This window comes from Mirounga angustirostris, unplaced genomic scaffold (genome assembly GCF_029215605.1).
Source record: "Mirounga angustirostris isolate CCGP_5_RB_7025 unplaced genomic scaffold, mMirAng1.0.hap1 SCAF_12, whole genome shotgun sequence".
NCBI lineage: Eukaryota > Metazoa > Chordata > Mammalia > Carnivora > Phocidae > Mirounga > Mirounga angustirostris.
In genome coordinates this window covers 85,571,291-85,588,473 of record NW_026991720.1, presented here as the reverse complement: position 1 = coordinate 85,588,473, position 17,183 = coordinate 85,571,291, and the positions used below count along the sequence as shown (strand labels likewise).

Sequence of the window (17,183 nt, the reverse complement as noted above, 5' to 3'; positions counted from 1 at the left end):
ATTTGCCTTTAACTGTAAAATTAGGAAAAAAGATACACTGGAGAAAATGACAGGCATACCTCCACCATATGAATCATAGAGCCTGGCTAAATGCAAAACCTTCTTATGAAACAGAATTATGATATATGACCAGAACATATAGAGCCTTTAAATAAGGCGCTTGCACTGGGCTTTTCCAGTGTGCCATAAAAATCATTTACTACATGATCACTCACTATTTCCTGGAACAAATCTAAAGGGCTTTATCAATTAACGTGCTAGGAAATTAGATCAGGATACTTTCCGCTGCAGGTAATAGAAAACCCAATTCAAATGGACTCAATTAAAAATGAAATGTATTATAGCTATAATGAAAAACTCCAAAGACAAGTGGACTCGAGCGTGGGTTGATTCACAAGCTCAAAAATGTCCTCAAGGACATTGTTACTTCTTTCTCTTTGACCCTGACTCTTGCCACACTGTCCACACATTGGTGTCACACTCAGCCCTCATGAACATAGACACTTGCAGAAAACTGAAGCAGAATGCATCCTTACCTATGTCCAGTGGGAAAGAAAGAGAGTTGCTTTTCTTTCAGAGCAACTACCTCCTCGCATCCCATTGGTACAAATTAGCTCAAGAAAGCTAATTTTTTGCTATATTTTTTGGTACAAATTAGCTCAAGAAAGCCCATCCCTGACTCCAGTCAGTGGCTAGGGGAGTTATATTATCCATATGACTCACCGGGGGTGAAGTGGATGCTAGGGAGCCACCACGATGTCATTGCTTCATTTTACCCCTCCCATTCTCTCTCTTTTTTTTATAATGAGGTATAACTTACGTTCAGTAAGATGCACACATCTTAATCGTGCAACCCATGTAACCACCCCATAAACTAAGATACAGAACATTTACATCACCCCAGAAAGTTTCCTCATGTACTTTGAACTCTTTACACCAAAACTGTACAGCATGTTTTGATATAGGGTTAATTATGAGGCTTGTATTTTCCCCCAGAAGACACAGCAATGATGAAATCAAAATCTCAGGGAAATTGCCCTTTAAAAAACCCTTTCAAAATTGTTTTCTAATTAGCAGAGTTGTTCTGAGAATATTGATCATCTTTGGGGATTCAGAAGTTGCTGTTTCCCAATCACCTGAGGGCTGTGTGCATGCTGACAAGTCTCTGTCAGAGGATGTGCTCACCTTCTGTACAATTTCAGAAATGGCAGTTAATGGGTCTAAATGGCAGCACAACCATTGGACTCCAGCTCATAAATAACTTCATTTCTGATAGTTACAGATTTGTATTTTAAAATGTTCCTATTGCTTGAAATAGAGATTCCACTGTATTTTCATTTTGTCTTACAAGTTTGCCCACAGATCATAAAATTTAAATGAAACTGGCTTTAAAGAACCATTACTGAAATAGATAATGGTGGTCAGAAAACATTTTTTATTAATGCATTTCATCCTGCCAGAGTGTCTTAAATGGTTTTTTTTTTTCTCTTGAGTACTGAATGTGTACACATAGGAAAATGGACCTGAATAAAGTTAACTTTGGTTCTCACTCCTTTGCTTTTGTGTTGTCAATAGTCCAGTAAGATTGAGGTTCTATCAGAAGTATTCAGATACGCAGTGGGCAATCGATAATTTCTACCTGGGCCCTGGATGCTTGGACAACTGTAGAGGCCATGGAGATTGTTTAAAGGAACAGTGCATCTGTGATCCAGGATACTCTGGGCCCAATTGCTACTTGACTCACACTCTGAAGGTAATGTTAAAGCCATCAAAAGAAGCATTTATCTACACTGCAGGTCATGCCTGAAGAAACATTGTGTGAGGCTAATACTTTATAACAGCATTCTCTGGGGGCCCCAGTAAATAAATCTTTGGATGGCAACTAAAGAATATGTCTTAGGTTTCTTAGATACAAAAATATTAGGATCAAGGCTGGTACAATTTATCAGTTTATAAAATAAACCAGAGTGTATCAATTAAAGAACATAAATACTCTGCTTTTTTTTTAAAGCAGACTCTTAATTTGAAATCAATATTAATTCTTCTTCACGTTTTCAGTAGATGTACTGTTTGAAAGAAGATGCTAATGTTATGAAGCAAATAACCTAGATTCATTATCACAAAGAAACAAATTTTCAGAAATGACTAAACAGTACCTGCATTTTTAAATTGAATTATAATTGACATACAATGTTATTTTAACTTCAGGTATGCAACACAGTTATTGGACAATTCCATGCATTACTCAGTGCTCACCATGATAAGTGTAGTCCCCATTATGTCACCAACCAACATTATTACAATATTATCATGACCTGAATTTTTCTTCAGAAAATTCAGTGTTCTGATGAGCAGTGCTGAAACGTGGCTGGTATTAAGAATAGAGAGGTCAGGGGTGCCTGGGTGGCTCAGTTGGTTAAGCGGCTGCCTTCGGCTCAGGTCATGATCCTGGAGTCCCGGGATCAAGTGCCGCATCGGGCTCCCCGCTCAGCGGGGGGTCTGCTTCTCCCTCTGACCCTCCCCTCTCTCTCATGCTCTGTCTCATTCTCTCTCTCAAATAAATAAATAAAATCTTTAAAAAAAAAAAAAAAGAGAGAGGTCATTCTTGGAAACTTTAGCTGTTACATCATTATTTAATGTGCAAAGTAAATACAGTTGCCCAACACAGTTGCCATATATGCATTCTGTTTCTGCGAACAAATTCAGTGCATGCGTCACTGCAGTAGCAGAAAAACGACTAAGCCAAAAAAGCACAAGTGGCTGAAATCAAATATGTAAGTGGCAAACAATGTAAACCAAACCTGTCCTGTCATTTTTTTTTTCCTATAAGACACCAACAGCTTTGGAATTAATAAGTTAAAAAAATAACATTGGAGCAATACTCACTTGTGTTTGAAGCTGTTGTCTATTTGTTATCAAATGAGATTATAACATGAGAAACCTAGCCATAGATAATGAATTAACTAAAAAAAAAATCTAGTTTCATAAGCATTCAAATTTTGTTAATATTCCTCAGTTGGATAAGAAATTATACAAGTCTATATTATGAACTCCGATCAGACCTTTCTAATGAGAGTTTACATGGTTAACAGTGCATGTCTTCTGACTCTTGTGTTCTTATGTGTAAAACCTCCCTTTTTAAAATTGCATTTATTTGTTGGGGTGCCTAGGTGTGTCAGTCGGTTAAGCATCCAACTCTTGATCTCAGTTCAGGTCTTGATCTCAGGGTTGTGAGTTCAAGCCCTACATTGAGCTCCATGCTGGGCGTGGAGCCTACTTAAAAAAAAAATTACATTTATTTGCTCATATCAGTAAGATAAGGAAAGACTGCCATGTGACTACATGTCCTTAACTATAAAGATGATTATGTTCTGAGTTTGAAGAGAGTCCTTTTAAATCATTTTAACTACACAGTAAGATACCAACTATACAACTCATCTGAAGAAATCAAAAAGTAGTTTTTCTGTATACAGTTACTGCAATTGCAACTGTAACAAATTGTTTTCATGATACATCATTTCTATCATTTAAGAAACAAAAAAAAGAATCATGCCTCAACACAGTGCAAAACTACTATGGACAAAAAGAATGTACCATGGACAAAATGAATAGAAAAATCAGGATGTTTACAACGATGTGAGGGGATGAAATAATTTTGCATAAAATGTAACCCTAACAGACCCTAATATTTTATTTGTCTACTCTCTTTGGAAAATAGACTATTCCTGATTGTTGGTCATCCTTAGGATAAACTGGAGACCTGGGGAAAATATTCTAGATTTTGAGTATTTCTCATCATCATCCTGAATCTTGACCCTGATAAACATGTAAAACCTGACTTCCAAGGTTGATTTTCTTTTGACTTCATACAAAAAGCTTTGGTTTCACATGTCCCTGACTAACCATATGGACATTCTAAGTTCACACTGTCCTAGAAGCTAAAGGGTCCTGGTTGCTTAAAGCGGTCGCCAAAGTGGGGGGGCACACACTCCTGGGGGAAAACAAAACAACCCATTGAAAAATGTTAGGGAAAAAAGTGCTAGAACATCTGTTTTATTTTATCTTATGCCTTTAAATTTTCATTTTTTATGCATGTTTCATTATATGATAAATTACAATTGTACTTTTATATACAATATAAATAAATATTTGGAGAATATATGCTTAAGTAACTTCACAAATAGGAGTGTTACTATAGCCAACTTGCAATTGTTTTATTTTATGATTCTTTCTAGACTTAAAATTCCAATGACTGAACATTATTTAATCACTTTACATGATCATAATATATGATGAAAAGGAACGTTTGTAGAGATATCTTGGCTTTTTTTTTTTTAATATCTTTGGAAAAGCATTTGAAATCAGCCCTATTTTTTCAAGTCCAAGATGAAACTGTGTTGTCTAAACTATTCCATAGTTATTATCTGAAATTGTTACTTTTAACCACATCCCACTTACTTGTTTCCAGACTTTCCTGAAGGAACGCTTTGACAGTGAAGAAATCAAGCCTGATTTATGGATGTCTTTAGAAGGTGGAAGTACCTGTACCGAGTGTGGGATTCTTGCCGAGGACACCGCGCTCTATTTTGGGGGATCCACTGTGAGACAAGCTATTATTCAAGATCTGGATCTCAGAGGGGCCAAGTAAGTCGGTTTTGGTTATTTTTATCACAGCATCGCAAGTTGGCCCCAAAGTAAGGAACACATTTACGGGAGAAGTTGTTATCCAGGACTTGAGTAGACTATTTGTTCTAATTCACTATTCTGATGGATAATAATGTGTGTTTGCATTCAGATTCCTGCAATACTGGGGGCGCATCGGTAGTGAGAACAACATGACCTCCTGCCATCGGCCCATCTGCCGGAAGGAAGGCGTGCTGTTGGACTACTCTACCGATGGAGGCACGTTTCAGGGGTGAAAGCCACACCTTGGAGCAGATTCCCAGTTTACATCCAGTACCCCTCCGTAAAATTTCTGCAAAGCTTTGCTGCCTTTGCAGTGAGAATAGCGAAAATCACAAAGAGAAAGCTGCAGATCTTAGTCACGTTACGCTTCCATACATGAGACCTGTGTGTTCCACAGAATCTACCCACGAGGGGATAAGAGAGAAATCACACCAAAAAATAAGCTCCAAGCTTTATGAATAAAGAAAAAAATCTGTGTAACTGAAGCTTGATTATCAATGACATAATTAAGAAATAAATTTTATATGGTTTCCAAGTTAAGATCATTTTAAAAAACATTGTAAAAGCTTTTGTTGAACAATAAATAACAATAAGTCTATAAGAAAATTTTATTGTGAAAGAAGATAATCTGAATTCATGAATCTTTCAAAAAATATTTTAATAAAATTCGATTGTATTATTTTGAAGTAGCTGAAACCAGACAAAAAATACCGTGAAGTCCTTAGAAGATCAGTTTTAGCAGATAGGTATCATTTGAATAACTAGCAGAGAAATAGATGAACTTAAAGTATTTTAGGGTATTCAAAGTGTTTCCTTAAGTAATTTAAACATCCCACCTACACTTTTATCAACTGATAAGAGGGAAACTTCTTATCAGTCCAACAAAATAAAAATTGCCTAGAATTAAAATAGCTACATTAAAATGTTAAATTACTAGGACCTCCTGTCCAGAAACATGCAAAACATGGATGTAACTCATTATTTATGAAAAATAATGCACATAGTAATCTAGAACAAAATTTTAAGAACAGAAAATATATAATTTTTACTTCAGTGTTTTTATTTTTGGCCCAATATTTCTAATTTTTTAAAATATTTTTTATTGTTATGTTTATCACCATACATTACATCATTAGTTTTTGATGTAGTGTTCCATGATTCATTGTTTGCGCATAACACGCAGTGCTCCATGCAGAACGTGCCCTCTTTAATACCCATCACCAGGCTTACCCATCCTCCCACCCCCCTCCCCTCTAGAACCCTCAGTTTGTTTTTCAGAGTCCATAGTCTCTCATGGTTCGTCTCCCCCTCCGATTTCCCCCCCTTCATTCTTCCCCACCTGCTATCTTCTTCTTTTTTTTTTTTCTTAACATATATTGCATTATTTGTTTCAGAGGCACAGGTCTGTGATTCAACAGTCCTACACAATTCACAGCGCTTACCAGAGCACATACCCTCCCCAGTGTCTATCACCCAGCCACCCCATCCTTCCCACCCCACCTCCCACTCCAGCAATCCTCAGTTTGTTTCCTGAGATTAAGAATTCCTCATATCAGTGAGGTCATATGATACATGTCTTTCTCTGATTGACTTATTTTGCTCAGCATAACACCCTTCAGTTCCATCCACGTCATTGCACATGGCAAGATCTCATTCCTTTTGATGGCTGCATAATATTCTATTGTGTATATATACCACATCTTCTTTATTGGCCCAATATTTCTAACTACCCTTCCCCTCATACCATCAGCCTGGTTTTTGAAACAGTGGTGAACACTTATAGTAAAGTTAATGAAACCAACTCTCATTTCCTCGTTGATGCTTTTTTTGGGAAGCTTATGGTAGCTGCAGTCTGCTGTTGGTTTGTGGAGTTTTTTCCAGATATGTTACTATGTTGGTGTATTTGTTACAATAGGAATTACTTGGACTTTGCTCCATGAGATGGATTACCAGAAATACATCTCTGTTCGACATGACTACATCCTCCTCCCCGAAGACGCCCTCACCAACACAACTCGACTTCGCTGGTGGCAGCCTTTTGTGATCAGCAATGGACTCGTGGTCTCTGGAGTGGAGCGTGCACAGTGGGCACTAGACAACATACTGATTGGAGGAGCAGAAATCAATCCTAGTCAACTTGTCGACACTTTTGATGATGGTAAGAATTTTGTGAGCCTTTTGTCTGCTTATTCTTTAGATGAGTTACCACATGAAAAGCATTCAGAAGAGTACCTAGCACATACTCACTGCTCAACAAATATTAGCTATTCTTTCACCCAGTGGTCTGTAAATCTTCAATATTAACTGTTGAAATGTCAACTGAGAATTTAATAAATTCTGTTAAAGACAAAATGTCTAGCTCTAAATATAATTTGAAATTTCAATATCCAAAATAATTTTAGTTTCTTTAGGAATTTCTGCACCACAGAGATGCACATTGCATTGTTTTAAAAGTGTGTCAAAAATTTTGTAATAGTGCAAGTCAACCAGACGAGCAGTGACCGTTTTTAACTTGGGTAATCATTATGTGAACATTTAATAATGTTTTCTAAATTTGATTAATCACCTTGGATTTATATATTATACCCATTACATAAAAATCATTCTTAAAGGCTAAGCAAAAAGGCAGAGCATAGACATTTAAGTAATTAAACAATAAACCAACAAGAGAGTAACATGCCATATTGCTTCCAATTTACCCTAACAGAAGGTACTTCCCATGAAGAAAACTGGAGTTTTTACCCTAATGCAGTAAGGACAGCAGGATTCTGTGGCAATCCATCCTTCCACCTCTACTGGCCGAATAAAAAGAAGGACAAGACTCACAATGCGCTCTCCTCCAGAGAGCTCATTATACAGCCAGGATATATGATGCAGTTTAAAGTAAGGGGAACTGGCTCCAAACAGAATGTGGCATTACATTACGTTGGGGATGGAGGATGGGGAGAATGCTTATTTGAACAACTCTGAGGAAGTGATTGATTTCGTTCATTAAGAGAGACTTTATCTTACGACGAAAAGAAGTAATCTTCAGCAAAGCCCTTTATCAGATAGGATTATTTGAGCACAGATAAAATCAATTAGTATGTTGGGACATAGCAAGAAATGCAACTATATTGTATTTCATATGTGTAATCTTGAGTTCAGTTTCCCAAACCCTGGAAATGAAAAGCTCACGTGGGTACCTCTGCCTACTCTGCCTATTTTTCTTTCTCTCTCTCTCTCTCTCTCACACGCACACACACACAGTTTCTGTACCTCTTACTCTACACTGATTTCATATATTAAGCCACTTTCTATCCTTTTCTATCATGTCTTTCTTTTTTTTTTTTTTTTTGGTCTCTGACTTCTAAACACAAACGTGTACAGTAGCCTGGTTGGAACTCCTCCAAATCCTCAGATTTAAAAAGGACCCTCAAATTTTTTACATGCGTATTTTATTCATAGAGGAGGGTAAAAGGGAAGGCAGAGAGATCATTAATAGTCAGATAATCCGAGAGAAAGATAAAGCAATATCAATTGATTTTTTTTCATTATAAAACATATTTGTTAAAAAGGGGTATTACAGAAATACATTTTGTTACTAGAATACTTTAAAGACAAACATTGGTTGTTTACTTAAAACATTTGTTAAATGTTTTAAAAAGATGTCCTGCAATGATGGTTAATAGTAAGAATCCTTTCTAGCAGGAATAAAAATGTATTCACAGCTGGTAGGAGAGAGAAATGGGGAGCTGTTATTTAATGGGTATAGAGCTTCATTTTTGCAAGATTTAAAAGTTCAGATCTTTTGCAAAAAAGATGGGGGTAGGGGTATTCACTGTTTTTCTCAGCTTTATGTTAAACTTTCCTTCAGAGACTAAAGGGTGAGGAAATCTCCCCAAATGCTACCACTCCCTAGGACTATCCTTAACTTAGTGGCATGAAGGATGCTCAAGGTCATATTCAGTGTTACACCACCCCTAATTCCAAGCCACCTCCTGTAAGAGTGAAGATTTTTCCTCTCGCAGGCCCACACTGGGCCCCTATCAAAGCCATCATATTTGATTAAGTTGAGAGGAGCCTCCTGTCTTGCTGCCTCTGTTAACCCAGAACTGAAGAGATGGATATCTTCTTCTCTAACCGAATCCATTTGTTTAAAAAAAGAAAAAAGTTCATCCCCAAAAATGTAATACTTAAAGTATCACCAACACTGCATTTTTCTAAGTCACCATAGACTTCCTAAACTTCACCCGTTTCTTACCTTTCCTTTCCGATCTGTACCCCTGGGCACTGTTGTCTTTGCCCTCCCCGGCTGGTGCCATCATGTTCTTGTCCCTTGGCTCTGGGTTCTCTGCCAGTTTTCCTCTTACCTCCTTGGAATCTACTTTTGCCTCCTTTTTGGCTCTTCTTCTTCCTCCAACCCTCTAGATGTCAGCATTTTGCAGTACTTCTCCGTTCTCTTCTCTCTTAGATATTCTCCCCATTGAGAATTCCATTCATTCTTTGGCTTCTTTAAGACCAGCTCCCAGACCTGCCTTTCCAGCCTTGACTGGTTCACCAACAATTAATTCAGTACTTTTACATTCTGTGTACATTTCTACACCTTCATCATCCTGGCATCTCAACTCGCAATGGCAAACAGTGAACTTCATCTCTTCCCTTTCCCTACCAGCTCCTCTTCCTAATTCTCCTGTTTCTATTGATGACACTCCCTGTGACTTACTCATCAGCTTTAAAAGTTGAAGTAGTCTTTGATTTTTCATTCTTCACTTTTCACATCTAACCAGCTACTGTTGCCTTTTGAGTCTAATGTCCAGTGTCCGTGGAAAAAAAGTTGGGCCTGGTTATTTCTGTACAAAAACTTTTATGTCTTTGAGAAAAAACTTTTCTGAAAGGTTAGGAGCTTGCTCTTTTAGCTTTTTTTGTTTTTATTATTGAAGTATAATTGACATAAAATTATATTAGTTATATTAGTTTTAGGTGTACAGTATAGAGATTCGACAGTCTGTACATTACTCAGTACTCACCACGACGATAAGAGTAGTCACTACCTGTCACTTTACAATGTTATTACAATATTTTCATCTATTTGATCCATTCCTCCTACCCACCTCCCCTCTAGCAATCACCAGTTTGTTCTCTGTATTTATAAGTCTATTTCTATTTGTTTTGTTTTTTAGATTACACAAATTAGTGAAATCATACGGTATTTGTCTCTCTCTAATTATTTCACTTAGCATAATACCCTCTAGATCCATCCATGTTGTCAGAAATGGCAAGATCTTACTCTTTTTTATGGCTGAGTAATATTCCATTTGTATATATGTACCCCATATCTTTGTCCATTCATCTATTCATGGACACTTGGATAGCTTCCATATCTTGGCTATTGTAAATAATGCTTCAATGAACATAGGGGTGCATATATCTTTTTGAATTAGTGTGTTCACTTTCTTTGGTACATACTTAGCAGTGGAATTATTGGATCATTTGGTATTTCTATCCTTAATTTGTTGAGGAACCTCCATACTATTTGCCATAGTGGCTGTACCCAATATAGATTCCCACCAGCTGTGCCCAAAGGTTCCCTTTCATCCACATCCTCACCAACACTTATTATTTCTTATCTTTTTGATACTAGCCATTCTGATTTGTGTGAGGTAATATCTTGATATCTCACTGTGGTTTGATCTGCATTTCCTGATGATTAGTGAGGTTGAGCATCTTTTCTTGTGTCTGTTGGCCATCTGTATGTCCTCTTTGGAAACATATTCGGGTCCTCTGCCCATTTTTTAATCAGATTTTTGTTTGTTTTGAGTTGCGTAAGTTCTTTATACATCTTGGGTATTAACCCCTTATCAGATATATCATTTGCAAATATCTTCTTCCATTCAGTAGGCTGCCTTTTTGTTTTGTTGATGGTTTCCTTCATTGTGTAAAACCTTTTTATTTTGGTGTAGTCTGAATAATTTATTTCTGCTTTTTCCCTCACCTGAGGAAACATATCCATAAATATGTTGTTAAGGCTGATGTCCAAGAGATTACTACCTTTGTTTTCTTTTAGGAGTTTGGTCTCACATTTAGGTCTTAAATCCATTTTGAGTGAATTTTTGTATACAGTTAAGAAAGTGGTCCAGTTTCATTCTTTCGATGTTGCTCTCCGCTTTTCACAACACCATTTGTTTAAGAGAATGTGATTTTCCTAATGTGTGTTCTTGCCTCCTTTGTCATAGATTAATTGACCATATAAGTGGAGGTTTATTTCTGGGCTGTCTCTCCTGTTCCATTGATCTGTGTGTCTATTTTTGTGCCAATATCATACTGTTTTGATAGTATATCTTGAAATCCAGAATTGTGATACTTCCAGCTTTATGCTTTTTTCTTAAGAGTGCTTTTGCTATTTGGGGTGTCTTGTAGTTCCATACGAATTTTAGGATTATTTGTTCTAGTTCTGTGACAAATGCTATTAGTATTTTGATAGGGATTGCATTGAATCTGTAGATTGATTTGGGTAATATGAACATTTTAACAATATTAATTCTTCTAATCCATGAGCATGGTATATTTTTTCATTTACATTGTCTTCAATTTCTTTCATCAATGTCTTATAGTTTTCAGAGTGTAGGTTTTTCACCTCCTTGATTAAATTTATTCCTAGGGGGGGTTTTTTGGTGTAATTGTAAATGAGATTGTTTTCTTCATTTCTCTTTATGCTACTTTGTTATTAGCATATATAAATACAACATATTTCTTTATATTAATATGGTATCCTTCAACTCTATTGAATTCATTTATCAGTTCTAACGTTTTTCGGTGGAGTCTTTAGGGTTTTCTATATATAGTATCATGTCAGCTACAAATGGTGACAGTTTTACTTTTCCTTTCCAATTTGGATGCCTTTTATTTCTTTTTCTTGTCTGATTGCTGCAGCTAGAACTTCCAATACTATGATGAATAAAAGTGGTGAGAAAGGAAATGCTTGTCTTCTTCCTGGTCTTAGACAAAAAGCTCTTGGGTTTTCCACCACTGAGTATGATGTTAGCTATGGGTTTTTCATATATGGCCCTTGTTATGTTGAAGTATGTTCCCTCTAAACCCACTTTGTTGAGAGTTTTTAATCATGAATGGATGTTGAATTGTGTCCAATGCTTTTTCTGCATCTATTGAGATGATCATATAGTTTTTATTCTTTCTCTTGTTAACGTTATGTATCACCTTGATTTGCAAATATTGAACCATCCTTGTATTTCTGGAATAAATCCCACATGATTATGATGAATGATTCTTTTAGTGTATTGTGGAATTCAGTTCGTTAATATTTGGTTGAGGATTTCTGCATCTCTGTTCATCCTTGCTGGCTCAGTCGGTGGAACATGCAACTTTCGATCTCAGGGTTTTGAGTATTGGCTATAGAGATTACTTAAAAATAAAACCTTTTAAAGAAAAGAATATTGGTTGGGGTGCTGGGTGGCTCAGTCAGTTAAGTTTCTGATTCTTGGTTTCGGCTCACGTCATGATCTCAAGGGTTGTAGGATTGAGCCCCACATCGGTCTCTGCACTTAGCGGGAAGTTGGCTTGAGGATTCTTTCCCTCTGTCCCTCCCCCGACTCATGTGCATGCTCATGCTCTTTCTCTCTCTCTCTCAAATAAATAAATAAATCTTTTTTTAAAAAAAGAATATTGGCTTGTAGTTTTCTTTTTCTGTAGTGTAGTGGGTACCAAGTTAATGCTGGCCTTGTAGAATAAATTTGGAAATTTTCCTTCCTCTTTTATTTTTTAGAATAGTTTGAGAAGAATAGGTGTTAACTCTTCTTTAAGTGTTTAGTAGAATTCATCTGTGAAGCCATCTTAGGGGACTTTTGTTTGTTGGGAGTTTTTTGATTACTGATTCAATTTTGTTACTCATAATCAATCTGTGCAAGTTTTCTCTTTCTTCCTGATTCATTTTTGGAAGATTGTATGTTCCTAGGAATTTATCCATTTCTTCCAGGTTGTCCAATTTGTCAGCATATAATTTTTCATAGTATTCTCTTACAGTCCTTGTATTTCTGTGATGTCAGTTGTTATTTCTCCTTTTTTATTTCTGATTTTATTTATTGTAGTCCTCTCTCTTTTTCTTGATGAGTCTAACTAAAGGTTTATCAATTTTGTTTATCTTTTCAAACAACCAGCTCTTGATGAGAAATAGTACTTTTTTAAACCTTAATTCTCATCATCTCATCTTCATACAAAGTTGCGTATTTTTTTATTCCCTTCCTGATTTTTCTTTTATTATGTTCAGTTAGCCAGCATATAGTATCAGAATTCAAAAAAAAATGTAGCGTTGGTGTTCTGGCAGGCTGCTCTGTAAAAACTTCTCTGAACATTTGTTGATTACTTATTAGAGTCATAATTTAGAGAGGGGATTTCTAATTAATGATAGGTATTTAATCTTCCCTATACATATTTGTTTTTTATGTTTGTTTTAGATTGTGGTGGGTTGTGAAGCCACTTCTTGTGGTGACCTTCATTCCGTAATGTTGGAGTACACTAAGGATGCAAGGTTTGTGAAATAATTTACGTTCCTCCAAACTTGAATACAACTTCAAATGGTTGTCTGTTTTTAAAGCAACTACAGAAGAGCAACCTTTTATACTAAAAGTACAGTTTATGCTTATTTCACAAATTGTATTGATTTCATTTATATAAAATTTATACATATGTCTTATTTTCAGATTTTTCCCTCAAACCAAGAAAAATCATTTTTCATACTAGGCTGGCTGCAAGCCAACAAACTTTTTCTCTTCTAAAATAAGATACTACGTTTGTGCTCAAAGTAGAATTCTCTTTTATTCATGTTGCTCATTTTCAACCAACCTTAATGAGAATTTAAATCAATAAAAGATCTAAATATGCTTCAGCCAGAGTCACATGTCCCTACTTTCTTCGGAGCCCTGTCTCCCACCACCACTTTTGAAAATGAATTATGGGGAGTTAAGTTGGGTAAACAGAGAATTTTGTCAATCAACTCCAGGTGTATTTCTGGTAATAATTTCAGTGGGAGGAAACCACTAGAATGCAGCAGCATGCATGCTATTATTTTATTCTTTTATCTGTGAATATATTCTTGTGCTTGTAAAGAGTTAGATATATCTTGTGTGAAATTATTTTAAATTTTTATTTTAATTGTCTGTATGAATATATACAGGAAATGGAAAACTCACGTAAAAATACCTCAATGTAACCCAACCCCACAGTGGTACATTGTCATTAGTCAGGTCATCTATTTCTCTTAAGAGTTGTCTCCCATAACCCCTGTGATTTCTGCAGGTCTGATTCCTGGCAGCTCGTTCAGACCCAGTGCCTTCCTTCCTCTTCAAACAGCATCGGCTGCTCTCCCTTCCAGTTCCATGAAGCCACCATCTACAATGCTGTCAACAGCTCGAGCTGGAAGAGGATCACCATTCAGCTGCCTGACCATGTCTCCTCCAGGTAAATTGCCTACTAAGGTAAACTTGGTCGGATTATCTGGCAATCTCTACAGAGCTCATGCAGTGAGATTCCATTACAGCTGTAGTACCCTCTCCATCCATGTCCCCAAATGGCAATGGCATGTCCCAAGAAGAAATAGGAAGACATAGGATCTTTTCTGTAAATGCTACAGAGCTCAAACCTGCTTTGGATGAAATACCACAGCACATGTCAAGCTCAATCACAGGCCCCAAATCACAGACGCTCAAAGACCTGGAGTTGGCACCATATCTGCCCCAGTGTTCTGTGATTCCCAAAGGCTGCACTGCTCATCTCATATACAGATACCCTCTGGGGTGTGCAGGGCTGGTCGGGTTACACGAAGCCACAGGATAAACGTAATAGAGTGCAATCTTCCTAGAGCAACATTCACTTTACTCAAAGATTTGGAAAACGATATACCTTGATAAGAAAAGTGGACACACATTTATTATGGAATAGAATAGGAAATTCACATCAAACTCTCCGGGAAGGTACAAGCTTCCAGATTGGCACTTTGGGAGATATCCCCAGAGTCTGAGGGGTACAAGTTCATTCACCTTGACTTGGTGCTTCAAGGAGAAGCCTGGGGAAGTCCTTTTCTCAGAAATAGTTCCCATTCCCAGGGCTGGAGGCAGGACACAGCCACGGGAAGTAACAGCCTACTGAATCCCTTCTGCTCTCTCTGGACTTTCAGTGCGACACAGTTCCGCTGGATCCAGAAGGGGGAAGAAACAGAGAAGCAAAGCTGGGCAATTGACCATGTGTACATCGGAGAGGCTTGCCCCAAGCTCTGCAGTGGGCACGGATACTGCACCAGTGGCGCCGTCTGCATCTGTGATGAAAGTTTCCAAGGTCTGAATCCCAGACTGTCACTTTTAATACGGAAGACCATGAGGTTCTCTTCACTTCAACACGTATACAAAGGCCACTGGGAGGGGCACCTGGGTGGCTCAGTCGTTAAGCGTCTGCCTTCGGCTCAGGTCAAGAGCCCCACATCGGGCTCCCTGCTCAGCAGAGAGCTTGCTTCTCCCTCTCCCACTCCCCGTGCTTGTGCTCTGTCTGTCAAATAAATAAATAAAATCTTTAAAAAAATTTTTTTTAAAAGTCCACTTGGAAGGAAAGAAAAACTCCATCCCTGAGGGATTTGGCATAGATGACACACTCTTTGTACAGAGTTATTTATCTTTGGAATGAAATATCAAGGATAATTTTCTACCATGTTCCTTGAAGTATTTTTTTAAATGCAGAATTCTGGGGTGCCTGCCTGGGTGGCTCAGTCGGTGAGGCGGCCGACTCTTAATTTTGGCTCAGGTCATGATCTCAGGGTCCTGAGAACAAGCCCCACATCAGGCTCCATGCTGCATGTGGAGCCTGCTTAAGATTCTCTCTCTCTGCCCCTCCCCCTGCTCATGCACTAAATAAAAATATAAATAAATAAAATCTTTTAAAAAATTAAATAAAATACAGAATTCCATAGTACTTCACATTCCCCATCCTCCATATAATTCCCTGCCCCAACCACTACCCCCAACACTTTATTTTTGCTTCTGGGCCTCTCTCCTTCTGGGCCTAGCTGCCCATCCCTGGATACCTTGCCAACATTCCTTCTTTCTCAGTCTCTCCAATAGCAGCTGCCCCTGTCCTCCCAAGATGTAGCTGACAATTCAAGATATTCTGTTTTCCAGGTCACTCTGTGTCTCTCTCTCTCTCTCTCTCTCTCTCACACACACACACACACACACACACACAAACCCACGATTCAAAAATATATATATATATTTTTTTTTACTGCTCGGGCTTCTAGAAGCTGAATACTTGATTTGGGACCGAGTATCTACTCAACTCCTGACATCATAGGAAATTGCTCCCTTGGCCTGAGAGAAGGCCTGCAGCCTGCTTTTCTTTGATGCAAGGTTTCAGACAGGTTTCTATTGTTACAAAGTCTGCATAATCACCATCATATCCTCAGAGCCCAATACTTGGCATATAGCAATGCCCAATGAATCCTTTTTGAATGAATTCTTACATTGCCTTGTACTTTACTATTTACACAGTGTCCGCCAATTTATTCAGCAGAGTCATTAAGAACTTACGATATCCCCGTAAGTTAGCTGTGGTTAATATAATTATTCCCACTTTACAGGTAGAGAAACTGAGACTCCGGGAACTTATGTGACTTGCCTAAGATGACACAGCCAGTCAGTATCAGAAAGAAGACCATTACCCAGTTGTTCTTTCCAGTCCACCTTGCTGTGTCTCATAACTGAGGATTTATCCAAAGAGGAGCAGAATTATACAACTTCCCTAAGGGAAGTTTTTACAGTATAAAAATCCATATATTTGACTTCGGGAGTAGAATATATTTAGATTTCTTGGTTGATGCTATTTCCTGGCCTCCAAATGAAATGAGTATGATTAATGTAGACGGCTACACATCTCTCATGTCAGAAATTACTTAGCCATGATCTCTTTCTTCTGGTCTCATTACCCCTGCGACCAGCTGGTTCTGTCCATGTGTTAGCTGGAGAACTTGAACTTGAGGCAAATGAACAAATCAGATGTCTCACAAGGAGTCCCAGATGTCTGGAATTTGCCCTCTCTCCTGCTCCAACAGATCTATGACCTTTTGATTTGGAACTATTGTAGATGTTTAGGGAAACTGTGCTGTTCAAATCAAGGGCAAATGCAAACATATACACATTTGTTAATTTTATGCCTTAAATGCCCATATTTCAGCTCAGTGGTCTCATTCTTCCAGCCTATTCACTATTCATTTATTTATATGACCTTGTTATTGCATATCTTATAGGTGCTAAGTATTGTGTTAGGTACTAGAATCCAACAATGAATAAAATGCAGACTCTGCCCCCAAAAATCAAGTATAGAGCTGGAAGAACCAGAACATGACTTATCCTTTTTTTTTTTTTTTTTAAGATTTTATTTATTTATTTGACAGAGACACAGCAGGAGAGAGATCACGAGCAGGGGGAGGGGCAGAGGGAGAAGCAGGCTCCCCAAGGAGT

General features: G+C 37.6%; 1 protein-coding gene across 1 annotated transcript in view; it reads left to right on the top strand.

The window, feature by feature from the left end:
* RELN (reelin) overlaps positions 1 to 17,183 on the top strand; it is a 530,360-nt gene that overhangs the window by 498,903 nt on the left and 14,274 nt on the right. The window contains exons 53-60 of the mRNA XM_045864852.3: positions 1,576 to 1,753; positions 4,469 to 4,644; positions 4,796 to 4,902; positions 6,602 to 6,844; positions 7,394 to 7,569; positions 13,137 to 13,210; positions 13,978 to 14,139; positions 14,855 to 15,012. Coding sequence (XP_045720808.1) covers positions 1,576 to 1,753; positions 4,469 to 4,644; positions 4,796 to 4,902; positions 6,602 to 6,844; positions 7,394 to 7,569; positions 13,137 to 13,210; positions 13,978 to 14,139; positions 14,855 to 15,012 — 1,274 coding nt within the window. The remainder of the gene's footprint in view (positions 1 to 1,575; positions 1,754 to 4,468; positions 4,645 to 4,795; positions 4,903 to 6,601; positions 6,845 to 7,393; positions 7,570 to 13,136; positions 13,211 to 13,977; positions 14,140 to 14,854; positions 15,013 to 17,183) is intronic.